Genomic DNA, 13,464 nt, shown 5'->3' on the forward strand with positions numbered 1-13,464 from the left:
GATTTCTTTATTTAATATGTTTAGTTTTCCCTTCCGCAGGGTTTACTATCAGATTCAAAAGGCTGTGTTTCGTTTCACTTTTTTTATGGTTGAATTGAAAGATCTGGAGGCACGTGGGAATGGTGTATCCATGAAACATATTCTTATATTCATTTGTAGCAAGAGGGAGGCATGGAGCTGCTTCATTCCTCACCAAATTGTCAAAAGCAATTTTTTCTGCCAGCTCTTCAAAAGAAAAATTGCAATGTTTATTGTCTCTCTGGTTTTGTTTCCTTTGCCTCATTTTCATTTGTTCTTTCCTTTTGAAAACATGACTTCTTGATACAAAAATTGCATGGTAAACTCCCATTTTTATTATGAAAACACGTAAGTATTTGATCCTACAATCAGAGCCTTGAAATCCATACAGTGTCCTCCTTACTGCAGTAGGTGTTCATCACCATTATTAAGTTGTGCATGATACAGCTTTCCATGTTTGCAAAAATATCTTTGGACTAACTCTATTCCCTGCTCCACCAGTAATTTTCTTTCTAGTGCCTGGGGTTCCTCTGGGTTTACACTGGAGTAAGTGAAAAACGGGAGTTAGACCCCATGTTATAATGTATTCAGGCACAGTGGTTCAGCACAGAGGGCTCTTTAGAGCAGAGTTTATTACCTGGGCAACCCAAGAAATCTTAAATTGCCTTTCTACTAATTGTTAAGATACATTTGATTTAATTGTATTAATGTAGTTATTTAATTTCAAACTGAAAGGTGATACAAAAAATGAAGACCTATTCCAATTTCATATTCCTTTAAGCAAACTTCTATACCAGTAATACCAATATATTACCTATAAAAGCTAATATAGTTGGAAATAATTTTTACTGGTGCAAAAAGGAAAATATTTAACACATCCATCCTGTGAGGAGGTCAATCCAATCTTACTGGTGCCAAGACATCATTTCACATCTTAAAATGGAGTACCACTCCATAATGCTAACTCATGTTTTGGTGAGTTAGGAAGTTACAGTATTCAATCTGGAGCTCTAAATCATCTCTATTTTGACAAGGAATCCTTCGAGATCTGCCAAGACGTAAAAAGGATTGAAAACTGAAATAGAGGGTAAAATTAACATAACTGTTTTCCGATGCATAGCTTTGGAGAGCAGTAGCCATAAAAAATCAATATTGTGAGACTTTTGGCTTCTCTGATACAGAGGTGATGACTGGGGGGTTATTGGTAATGGATTGGGAACTGCTGAGGATTTCACAGAATGAAAAAAATAGTTATTGGTAGAAAGAGTGCACAAATCTGGGATTAGCTCAATTTCTGCTTTTGCTGTTCAGCTCTTTTTTATATTGAAAAAAAAACCCCTCCTTTAGGTACTTGGTACGCAGCTCTTCTGCGGTGTTCTCTGGATTACAGGTTGTCTGTACTGGGACATGTAGAACTGATACTAATCCTTGAGATAGATTGTACTGAACCCACAGGTCTATCCATTTGCTTTAGGGTCAAATACTGCCTAAAAAGAAAGTTTTAAGTTTTAAAGTTCTTTTCTCTCCAGGGTGTGCCTGGAGGCCCTGGACTACCAGGAAAGGAGGGAGCAAAGGGGGAAAAGGTGAGTTTGTTCTTTCATGGATTTGTTTCTTTTCTTGGACATTTTAAGTAACCTGGGACAGAAGCAGTCTGAACTGGGAAATGATTCCATAGGTTCGTGGATGGTTAAGACACATGGGCTCATTAGATCGTCTTGTCTGACCTCCTCCATTACTTATGCTATAAGGTTTTCACCCTGTTGCAGCTTTATAATTTACCTAATAAAACCACTGAGACAACTGAATACAGTGAATTCACCGCTACACATTTATGCAATGATGGTGAACTACTGTCCTCACTGCCTGACAAGAGTGGGCATTTGGTGTTTTAAGTAAATCCAAAGCTGGAAGAAAAACTGGCTTTCATGGTTAGGAAATTGAGATTTCTGCTTTCCTGATAAGCTGTTGTAACTGGAGCATTAGTTCAGCTTTCCAGTGCATCCTCGCTTACCTTTTGCCTGCCTTGCCTAACTGTTATGTCCCATCTCATAGCTAGGCAATGAGCTCTCTGGGGTCAGGGATTTGTAATTTGCTTATACGTTGCCCAGTGCCCAGCATGGGCTTTGTTTGCTGGAGTAGGAATGATTAATCAGAAACATGGACCCACGTATGCATATATATGGGGTTTAAAAGGGGATGAATCCCAGCCCCTTCAGTCAAATAATCTTCCAGATTACTGAGATCTACCTCAGGGTCATGTGTGGACCAAGGGTTCTGTCACATAGCTGGTTCCCAAAACATTTTGAAATCTCTTTTTACTTTCCTCAAGGAAAATTACAAATGCCTTGGGATTACTGAAGGAAAAGGCTTCCTGTAAAAGAGGATTTCCTATGATACCAAGAGAAATTCAGATGAGAAGGCTAGAAAAAACGCCTATCTTTCAGTCCCAATGAAAGACCTGAGACAGGAATGGCCTTTAGTATGCTACTAAGAGTTTTGCTGGATTGTCTTCTACAGGGTGATCCTGGAAAAGAAGGAAAAGTGGGTTTACCTGGGCCAACTGGTGAGCCAGGGCCTGCTGGAGAGCCAGGTTTGCCTGGTAAGGGTAAAGATGGAGAACAGGTGGGTACTGCTGGCAAGCTCTGCACTTGAGTAGTTCAATGTGAGATAGATGAGCATGACTTCTGCAGAATGGTGGATTTTTGGTGGAGTTAGGCTGCATTGTCACAAGTGCTCACAGGCTGTCTACTGAAGACATGAAAGGCCTGGTTGTGCAAAATGCTGCAGATCACAGTGCTGCATCCAAAAAGGCAGAAAGAACTGAAGCTGTATTTCTGAGCATTAAACCCCCTTCAGTGCGCCATGGTGGCCATTGAAAATAGAGACCTCCACAAGGAGTAACTGTTTTCCTTGTGACCAGTACAAAAATGCTTAGCTTGGTGGAAGTTCTCTAAAAGCCTTTAATTCTAGCCAAATTAGCAGATTATTTAATTTGCTTATATGTTATCAATAAAATATTGCCAGGATGGTGTTAGGCAAGGAGGGTGGTGGTGGGATGCTTCCTGCCTTGACTATCTCAAAGTCCAGGCTCCTGTTTGGCTGCATGGTGACTGTTTTCTCGTTTTGGCTCTGTCACTTCAGGGGCAAAGAGGCCCACCAGGCTTGCCAGGACCCTTTGGACATAAGGTGAGCATGGGCTTTATTGTTCATTGTGGACTACTTCTCTCCATCACTGGAACTGGAGAAAAAGTTATGGTGAAAACATGGTCTGTTTTTCACTGGAATATAGAGTTTGTGAAACTTTCACTCAAAAATGGACTTCTATCCCTTTAGGAGGTTCTTTATTATTCCAATATGTCTGTAGATGTAAATATTAAGATATGAATTAGCTGTGCTCGCTTCCCACGTTTAAAATTTCTTCCAGAATTATGTGAATTCAACATGGACTAAGGACTAAATGCTGCACACTTTTTCAGGGAAACTGTGACCGGGGACCTTTAATCCATACAGCTAAGAGACGTTTCATAGCTAAAGGATGACCTACTCTTGAGACCGCCTGTCAGCCCCTCAAAGAGCCCTCCTCCATAGCACTCATTTCCTTCACCTCTCTGAAGGAGGATGTCAATTATTTTCCAATGGGACCAGGTAGTCCTGGTTTGCCCTCCTATATTGTAGTTAAGGCAAAGAGTAGCTGGTTGATTAAGTTAATGACACTAATTTCAGCTGAAAATAATGTTTATTCCCTTATAAGTACACAGCAAATAGAGAAAGGAATAAAACAGCAAAAACCTTTGCTTCTGGGAGCATCTGGATTGTGCTTGAATCTTCAATCAGATATGTCAGAAATTCTCCTCTTTGAAATGACCGTGTCCTGATCTGGATTGGAATAAGAATAGGACGTTGAAACAGATTCTGTAAATTATATAAGTAGGAATATAGCAGTATGAGACTAGATCCATCTAGGTCCCGTATTTTTGAAATAAGCAAACTGCTATGAAATGTTTTCTTTTTGTTTTGCTGCATTCTGTATAAATGCATTGTAGTCTGTTGTATATATCTTTGACAGTTCAGAACACACACAATAATAGACTGAGAATTAATATAAAAGTCAGAAAAAAACACTAAAAGAAATCTCATAAAATATTCTATTCAATATCAACACAAGGTGGTAAGAATCTTAATTGTGTATGGGAAAATACTATTGAACTTTTTGTGTTGAAATTATGTTCTTGAATAAAATAACAGATAAGGGATCTGCCAGAGTGTTTGAACTAATCAGAATACTTTTTTCTCACTGTCCTTGCAGTATTTTTTCTTTGTAATATAAGATTAGTTTAAGAAGTAAGACAGAAAGGCAAAATAATTAGGAAATATTGCAGACTGAATTTTGGGCAGGCAGAATCCACGGGTAACAATTTCTCTATCATGCTTCTACATAGCTGGAAATAGTGTAATAATAAATAACATACATAAGAGTCATTGTTATAAGTCTACTGCCAATGTGAGACCAAATCTCACAACTGCAATACAATCCATAAAAATCTTATTGATTTCTCCCTATAACAAGAGAAAGCTGAATTCTTCGTTAACCCTCTGTCTACAATGCCCATTAAACAGTGTCAAGTAGTTGTCTGTGCTCTGCAGTTTTTACTATTGAAAATCCTGTTTTCTAGAAGGGACATCACTCCTTTTGTAGTATAGTCCTCTAGACAGAGTGGTAGAACCGCTGAATTATTTTTTTACAAAAAATTATTCATACATTTCTGTGAGTAGGCCTATGTTGGTAAAGGAAAGGAGAATATTAAGATGTAACCAAACATCCCTAATTCTGTCTTCCCTGGATAAATAATCTGTATTTAGCAATGTTTGCAAGTTAGCCATCTACCATAGACGCACAGAGAAAGAAAAGCTCATTACAGTGCTTAATGTTTCCCCAAGCCAAGGAGGGTGCCTGATACCCTGCAGGCAATTGCAAATGCTGGAAATTGGATGCTGTGCAGTAAGATAAATTAAAGTACTTGTAGAGGCTGTGTTCCCACTCAGTTATGTGATGCGGCACACATTGACATTGTGTGAGTGCTCACAGAGGTGGGCTGGGGCTCGTGTGAAGGAAGGGGGCAGTTTTCTTGGCATGATGTGACATGCTGCCACAACCTGATACCGTTCCTCCATGGGCAGGATCAGGTCAGGATGTATCGGTGTTACGTCATGTTGTAAAACCTGATTGCATTTCAGCACATTTTCTCAACAGTGCACTAAGCCTTTAACTTCTTCTGTTGTTTCAGGGTGAGAGGGGAGCTCCTGGCCTCCCTGGACAGCCAGGAGACAGAGGTGTGCCAGGAATCGGTCTGGCTGGACCCCCTGTAAGTAGCAGATGCTGCTGCAACCTGTGACAAGGCAAAAACTTACCCATTGCCACCTAGGAAATGGGTTCCCTGGGCTCAGCTGTGCCAAGAGCCTGTGGGACATTTTACCCTCTGAAGATGCAAACTACAAACTAGTCCTGAGGCTGCCATTCATGGCTCAGTTGTCTACACATCTGTTGTGAGGGCTCTTGATACATTCCATTTTAGTTGAAAAAGAAAGGCAGAGAAGTGCTATAGGAGTGATTGATACCGCCGGCTGTTATTCCTGACTTTTCTGCATCATCCTGACACGTTGGCTGTGGATGTGAGTCGAGATCTGTGCTGAGCCAGCAGGTCTGGTCTACTGGGCAGACGTAACCTTGCCATCACCCTATTAGAAGGGATGAGTTTCTGTCACTGATGCCCACATCAGTGACATAGTCAACACTCTGATAGGGAAATACAAAATTGGATTGCTTAAATTGCTGCGTTCCAAGAAAGCCATGGTCCCCATAATTTCCCACAAATATTTAGTTGGACCTCATCCAGCTCTGCCCTCACCTCCTGCTTATCAGTAGGCCATAAGGTGTACCTGGGAGTCTGCTCTGGAATGGTTGGATTTTTGTATCGCTGGGGTTCGATCATTCCAGTACTCGCCATGTACAACTCCTCTTGAGATGAGGGGGATTTGGGAGTCCTCTGACTGTAGCCCTGCTCAGACTCCTCCAGATCTACACTGAATTTGCAAGTGAAATACGTTTAGGAGGAAGCAAACTTTATTCCTAGCTGTAATTGCTAGAGGACACCTGAGACCTTGTATTGGTATATGCACCTTGCATATGGTTTAGTGGGCATGGTGGTGTTCGGTTGACGGTTGGACTCGATGATCTTAGAGGTCTTTTCCAACCTCAATGATTCTATGATTCTATGATTCTTCTGCAGCCCCTTGTACACGCTATGATACTGTACCAATCACAGTCCATGTTTTCATGCTCTGGTTATCTAGATATAAGTTTCCCAATTAGTGCAGGAAATTACCTTGAAATGCTAAGTGATATTGCTGTGTAATACTGGTCGACAAATCTAGCTTTCTGAGGTGTATCTCCACTTAATATTTGCTTTTACCATACTGAATACTATATAAGGTAAAGCAGACTGGGTCAGTCATGTTTCACACTGTGACTGTGTCATGACCTTCATGGTCCTCACAGGGTTACCAATGATTGAAGATTCACTGGGTGTTACTTGTTATGATTTATCTAAGGAACAGTGATGTTCTAGCATTTCTTAATGTTCAGTAATTAATATTAAAATTAAAATGAAATTAGCAAATGAGTATCTGGCTTGTTTGAAAGTCACTAGGCTGTGGCTAGTTTTTAATTACTGATTTTTAGATTCAGTACAGGGGTAGATGAGTTCACTTCTGCATCCTGATGTACACCAGATGACAAAGTTACTCTTCATTGGGGCTTTAGCATCCGCATATCCATGAACACAAATGACTAAGAACCTGACTCCAAATGCAGACATCGCTTGTCTCACACCAGAAGATTACTTTTTTCTGTGTCATCATTGTTTGACCACTGTCAGGATGAGTAGCCACCTACATACCACACTATTCCCGATTGATTTGTTTTTATTTATTTAATCTGCCTCACTAAATACTTTTTTTTTTAACAACTATTACGATGGTTTTCTCCACTGTAGATTCATCATAATCTCAGCTCCAGTGCAAAGACTCTGGAATTTGAAAAACACTGTATAACCTTGAATCCATCAGGCTTTCACAAAGACTGAATCCCACAGAAAAAAATAGAATAAAGTCAGCGGAGCTGCTTCAGTGCATATTACACACTGAATTAAAGGTGTCAGCCTATACCCTTTTTAGTGATGTGACAAAATTGTGTGTATAATACTTTCAGCTTCAGAGCTGAGAGCCATCAACTCTTTTTAATTGAAGTCCTCACCCTGTTTCCTCCTGTACTCTTCACCTCTCTCGGGCTTTGCTCCCTGCATAAAAGGTATATATAGATGAGGATTTTTTTACTTTGTCTGCTAAAGTTTTGAGTTGCTATTTACATAACACTGAGCCATAAACTGAGTATTAGCAGAGTGTGTTCTTCCCAATTGAACCATAAGCAGAAGAGGGGACTGCTTGGAGAAATGGGGTGAATTCACATGCTTATGCTGAATTTGCCTAATGGACGCTTGTGCTGCATAAGTAGAAGGGTTTTGCTCTTGCTCTGCCTTGCCCTGTTCATATTACTCTGGGTTCAGAATTATATATTTAGCATTTGCTTGAGCAGAACTTTAAGGCATCTTGCATGAAGGACTGTATGAGGATTAGTGAACTAATGTGCCTGAAATAGAAACCAAAGGGAGAGGAGTCATAGTGTGAGCCAATTTATTCAAACACAGACCCAGAGATGTGAGGTCAAGCCTTGTTTTGGGTGTGTTTGGAATGCCAGATTGACTCATCCTTGCTGGCTATGGGTACTGCATCACTTCTGTGGTGTTCCTATAGAAGTGGATACCTTCTAGTGGCTCACTCTACTCAATTGCACCTTTTTAAGTTGCATCCCCAAACAAATAGCATATGCAAGCCCACTGGACTCCCTGCTTTGACCTCATTTAAAGAGCACACAGGTCCCGTGGGATACTTTTCCATGTGTTAGAGGTAGCTGAATACAGTGGTCTTCAGGACCTGGGGAAATTGTCCTGTCCCAGCCCAACAGATGCGAGGGTGCTGTGGTTCTGTGTCCCCAGGTCCAGCCAGTAGTGAGGCTGAGCACGTATTGCCAATGGGCATATGCAAATGCAATGCACACACATACACACACGTGCGTGCAGCCACACAGACCAATGCAGAGAATAATGCCTTTATCAACACTCATATAAACCTAAACAGCACGCTCAGAAATATGAGCAAGAATGTCTCGATCCTACTCCTCTGTTCTGGCTGATGAGGTTTGAAGGCCACTGTTGGAATATATACATGAAATGTGGATCTTTCCAGCAGCTGGTCTTGGACACCTACTCTGCCCAGTACCCAGGCCTCTGCACCCCAGTATCCTCCAGTTGCTGGCACCCTGACCTGCGAGCCCCCTGGGTTCACAGCCTCGCAACCCAGTTGCTGACACCCAGACCTCTCCTACTCACCAGCTCATCTGGCTTGAAGCTCACTAAGATTCAACCACACAAGCTCAGATTCATGAGCTCACCCATGCTGAAGAGTGTTACAAATAGGATTTAATGAGAATATAGTAAATGGGATTCCATTAGGCTAGTGGCCACTCACCAGTGGGGTTCCCCAGGGCTCAATTTTAGGGCTAGTGCTCTTCAATGTTTTTATAAATGATCTGGATGCAGGAATCGAGTGTACATTAACTAAGTTTGCCAATGATACTAAACTAGGAGGAGCTGTGGACTCCTTTGAGGGTAGAGAGCCCTTACAGAGAGATCTGGATAGACTCGAGAGCTGGGCAATCACCAACCGTATGAAATACAACAAAAGCAAGTGCCTGATTCTGCACCTGGGGCGGGGTAATCCTAGTTATGCATACAAATAGGGGGATGAGAGGCTGGAGAGCAGCCCCGTGGAAGGAGATCTGGGGCGTTGGGTTTGGTTTGATGGCAAGTTGAGTATGAGTCAACAGTGTGCCCTGGCAGCCAAAAGGGCCAACCATGTCCTGGGGTGCATCAAGCACAGCATAGCTAGCTGGTCGAGGGAGGTGATTGTCCCACTCTACACGTCACTGGTGCGGCCCCACCTCGAGTACTGTGTGCAGCTTTGGGTGCCTCAATATAAGAAGGACATCAAACTATTAGAGTGTGTCCAGAGGAGGGCGACTAAGATGGTGAAAGGTCTCGAGGGCAAGACTTAGTAGGAACGGCTGAGGTCACTTGGTCTGTTCAGCTTGGAGAAGAGAAGGCTGAGGGGTGACCTCATCACAGTCTACAGCTTCCTCAAGGGGGGCAGCGGAGGGGGAGGTGCTGATCTTCTCTCTCTGGTGACCAGTGATAGGACATGAGGAAATGGAATGAAGCTGCATCAGGGAAAGTTCAGATTGGACATTAGGAAAAGGTTCTTCACAGAGATGGTTGGTTGGTCACTGGAACGGGCTCCCTAGGGAAGTGGTCATGGCACCAAGCCTGTCAGAATTCTGGGAACATCTGGACGATGCTCTTAGTCTTATAGTTCAGTTTTAGGTAGTCCTGCGAGGAGCAGGGAGTTGGACTCAATGATTCTTATGAGTCCCTTCCAATCTGAAATTTTCTACGATTCTATGATTCTATGACTGTGGTGATGAAGTACAAGGCTCAGTCAGACAAACATCATGTTAGCGTACAGCTGACCCCTCTGATCCCTTTTTCTCTCTTTTTTTCTCACACTTTTTCCTCCATGTTTCACCTCAATTTCTTCCTTACTCTGCCTTTGATCCTTCCCCTAAACATCCTGCTGGGAGTATTGCACACTCCAACAATGTCTGTGTGAGCAGCTGTCAGACTTGCTCCTTTTCCTCACCCTTCCTTCTCCAATTTTTGTTATCTTGGTGCTTCAGGACCCACCCTGATCAGCCAAGGGGGAGTGTTAATTTTAATTGTTTTGATTGCTGTGTCTTTTCTGTTTGCAGGGCCCTCTGGGACCCCCAGGAGACAAAGGGTCATTGGTATAGTATGTCTTTCTAACTACACCCAGATTTTATGGGGTGGGGACAACCACATTAATTGTGTTTCAACCAGTGATTTCATGAAGGCATGTTTAATTAGTTTCTTTTTGCCCAAGGATGGTAGGGTCACAGGGTGGCTGACCCTCCAAAGGGGACTTCTCTTGTGCGTTACCTGTTACTTGTCTGCTATATTGAGTTGTGAGAAAGAGTTGATCCAAACTCTTGGCATGGTGACAACTTTTCCTTACCTGTCAATAGTCCTACAAAAGAAAGAATGAGTCACTTGTTTAACCCTTCGTTCAAAAAAAGTATTTCAAGGCACATAATACAAAGCACACTGCTATGCCTTATAGCCAAGGCCTCAAAGGTTTAAAATAAGCCATTTTTAAGCATTTTTCTTACTTAAGTCTTACAGAAACCCCTGCATTTCAGTATTCAGCAAACACACTTAGTTCCTCAGCATGCAGTTTTACAAGGATGCAATCCATTGGTGTGAAACAAATAACTGTGTTCCATGGTCTCAGTACTCACTGGCATGAATTTCCAGCATGACAACAAGTCCTAGCCAGTGTACTAGCCTGGCACTGAGGAACTGGACCTTCTTTTCTCCTCTACAGTCCTGTGCTCAGTCATATTTTCTCCCTGTTCAAAAACTTGCCCCTATAGTCATTATTACCTTTCCAATCAAGGAATGTGAGGCTTGACTTTAGTGATGCACATAAAGTCTCTTGAGGCAAAGAAATGATTGATACTGTGATACTGCAATGTGAGATTTAATTTTTTTTTCTTAAACTCTCTCATAGTTGTTTAACTGCTAGGGTTTTTTTTCCTGATAACTATTGGGTTGAGGATTTCTTCTCTTCAGCTAAGAAGCACCTCATAAGTACTGTTCACGTTACTGGGTTTGTCTGTTCTCTCCCTACCAGGGTCCCCGCGGTGTACCTGGTATCCCTGGACCACAGGGTCCTCCTGGCCAGGATGTAAGTAAAATAAATGTGTAAGTGCTCAAGAAATTTGCCAATGCTCCAATCCGATTTCCCTAAACATTGTGTTGATACTCAACTGCAGTCATTGAGTGTTACTAGGATGGTCCAATGACCATCCACCAAGTGGATCTCTTACAAGTTACGATGTCGGGGGGGGAAACAGGCTAAAGAGGGTTGTCTCAAGGAAAGCGGTGGACTTTACCACTGAACCATTTTAAAATGACACTGGAGAAGGGACTTGGCAGCATACACTGTGGAACGATCCCACACTGGAAAAGGATGACTGTTAAGCTGTCTAGGAACTTCTTAGAAGCTGCTAAGTAACCTTTAATATTTCTATGAAAACAGGGCCATAGCTGTTAAAAAGCTCTTTGTGAGTTCATTTTGCTGCTGCTACTGTGCATGAGAGATGACATTTTAACCTCTTGGTGCGTTGTCCTCACTCCTGCCGTCTCAGTGGGTGAGTCATGGAGCTGAGGGATAGAGAGAAAGGTGGCAGACTCCCAGCTGGAAAGCTGACCCCTCTCGCTGCCCGGTTTTGTCGCAGTGTTGAATCAGAAAGAGGAGCGGCTTTTTTTTCTCTGCTGGTCAGCCAGCTCTGTGATGTGGAAACCAGTCCTGGAGGAAAAACATCAAGGGGGCTCTGAAGATTTTGAAAGGCTTGATCTTTGCATTTAGGCCTGTTGATGGAACGCTGTGGGGAGGGGGCAGTGGCCTTCTGTAACTCCCCTTCTCAGCGCTGCTTTATGATGCTGTCATGTCTGAAATGGGTACCAGTTTTCACGAAGTCCATGGCAAGCGATTTTCAACCCTAGTGTGGCTTCATTGACGTACATCAGCTGGCCTAAAGGGTGTACTTTCCTATGGATGGATCTCCTTTCCTCCTGCAGTGTTTGGAAAAGAAGGTCTAGTTTTCTTCCACCTCCTTTGGCACAAGACAAATGATTATGGCCAGTGTATGCCTCCACAGCCCGTGATAGCAGAAATGGTCCTTTGCCTCCATCACCCTGTGCCCCTGTGCAGTCACAGATTCAGGATTGATTGTGTCCTGCTGACTGCCCCTACATCTCCCCATCTTGTCTCAGATGTCTGAGATTTTTAATCAAGAGGTTTTAAACAGGAGATACAATAGATGGGTTTATTACAACTGTATTGTGTGAAGAGAGTGCCAGAGCCAGCTTTTCTGAGTCTCTTTCTGGCTCTACTCAGATCAGCGTTGACTGGTTAGCTCTTGGAGAGGCAGTATTACAGTCTTTATCTCTTTCCTTTTCCCCGCAGATTTCCCAAACAGAACCATTCCTTATGGTACTTATAAAACACATCCTCTCTTACACTAACTGTTTTAATTGCACTCAGTATGTCTTTTAGGAGCTCTCTGTATTCTGGTTGATCACCTGTTAAGCAATTCTACCTGTGTTTCAAGAAGGTAAATGTAACTACAGGGCACATTCCAATATTTCTTGGTATAACAGCAAGGATACCTATTTTGACAAGATCATGCATTTGCAGGTTCTTGATCTCCACTTTAATTTATGACTAGTACAAAGGATTTTTTGTTCTGCTTTTGAAATCTTGTGTATCAATGCAGTATTCCTGTATTCTTTGAAGCATGCCCATTTTTGTACTCTGCTGTGTTTAAACAGTATGTCACCAGTTAGGAAAGCTCCGATTTGAATTGCTAATATGAATTTGCCATGCAACTCCCAAGCCATTCAGTGGCAATAGGCTTAATGACTTGCCTCAGTGTCTTGGTTTTTGCTGTGGCCTTTGCAAATGTATTCCATAGTTTTTTCTGAGACTGAATAATTCTTTTATATCACATTTACATACATTAGGTTGTTCTCTGCATTATTTTTTCCAGTTGCAGACTCACCAGATGCTCTTGGAAGTGTCTGCTATAAGTTGTTGTACTCTCTGATACTGCAAATCAGATTTACAGTTGTATTTGGGGAGGTGGAAGAGTCAATACTTCTTTTGCGATAGCTTTGGCCAGAATTATCTCCCATCGGTGAATAGATCAGTTTTTTTATACATGACTACATTCTAGCTTCTTTCTAGTGCCTTAAAAGCATGTACCATATTTTTTGCAATAGCACTGCCCAGGGTCACCTTTTGAAACATCTGTTGGCAACTCAATGAAATATCAAGAGTTCTCAGGACAGTGTCTTGTTTTATTAAAATTTAGGTTTTGAAAATCCTTGTGTAGGTTTACAATACAGTTGTGCTGGTTTGGCTTTGTTCTGTTCCTCTTAGCAAAAGACTTGGTGTTTACTTGTCCTCTAGAGTTCACTGTGTCCATAAATCCCTACAGATTGTCTTCTTCTGGGACAAAGCTGGGACATATAGTCTTGTCACATACACGTTTTTTTTTGTCTTTAAATTTGCATTTTTTTCTGATTAACTAAAGCTCCAATTCTTAAAGCCTGAAAAGTGCTTTCTCTAGGA

The 13,464-nt window shown here is 42.0% G+C and overlaps 1 protein-coding gene across 1 annotated transcript in view; it reads left to right on the forward strand.

The window, feature by feature from the left end:
• The window catches only part of COL22A1 (collagen type XXII alpha 1 chain), a 211,580-nt gene that overhangs the window by 167,493 nt on the left and 30,623 nt on the right, over positions 1–13,464 (forward strand). The window contains exons 36-41 of the mRNA XM_076329048.1: positions 1,548–1,601; positions 2,536–2,640; positions 3,160–3,204; positions 5,304–5,381; positions 9,998–10,033; positions 10,960–11,013. Of these exons, the coding sequence (XP_076185163.1) occupies positions 1,548–1,601; positions 2,536–2,640; positions 3,160–3,204; positions 5,304–5,381; positions 9,998–10,033; positions 10,960–11,013 (372 nt within the window). The remainder of the gene's footprint in view (positions 1–1,547; positions 1,602–2,535; positions 2,641–3,159; positions 3,205–5,303; positions 5,382–9,997; positions 10,034–10,959; positions 11,014–13,464) is intronic.

Source organism: Aptenodytes patagonicus, chromosome 2 (assembly GCF_965638725.1).
Source record: "Aptenodytes patagonicus chromosome 2, bAptPat1.pri.cur, whole genome shotgun sequence".
NCBI lineage: Eukaryota > Metazoa > Chordata > Aves > Sphenisciformes > Spheniscidae > Aptenodytes > Aptenodytes patagonicus.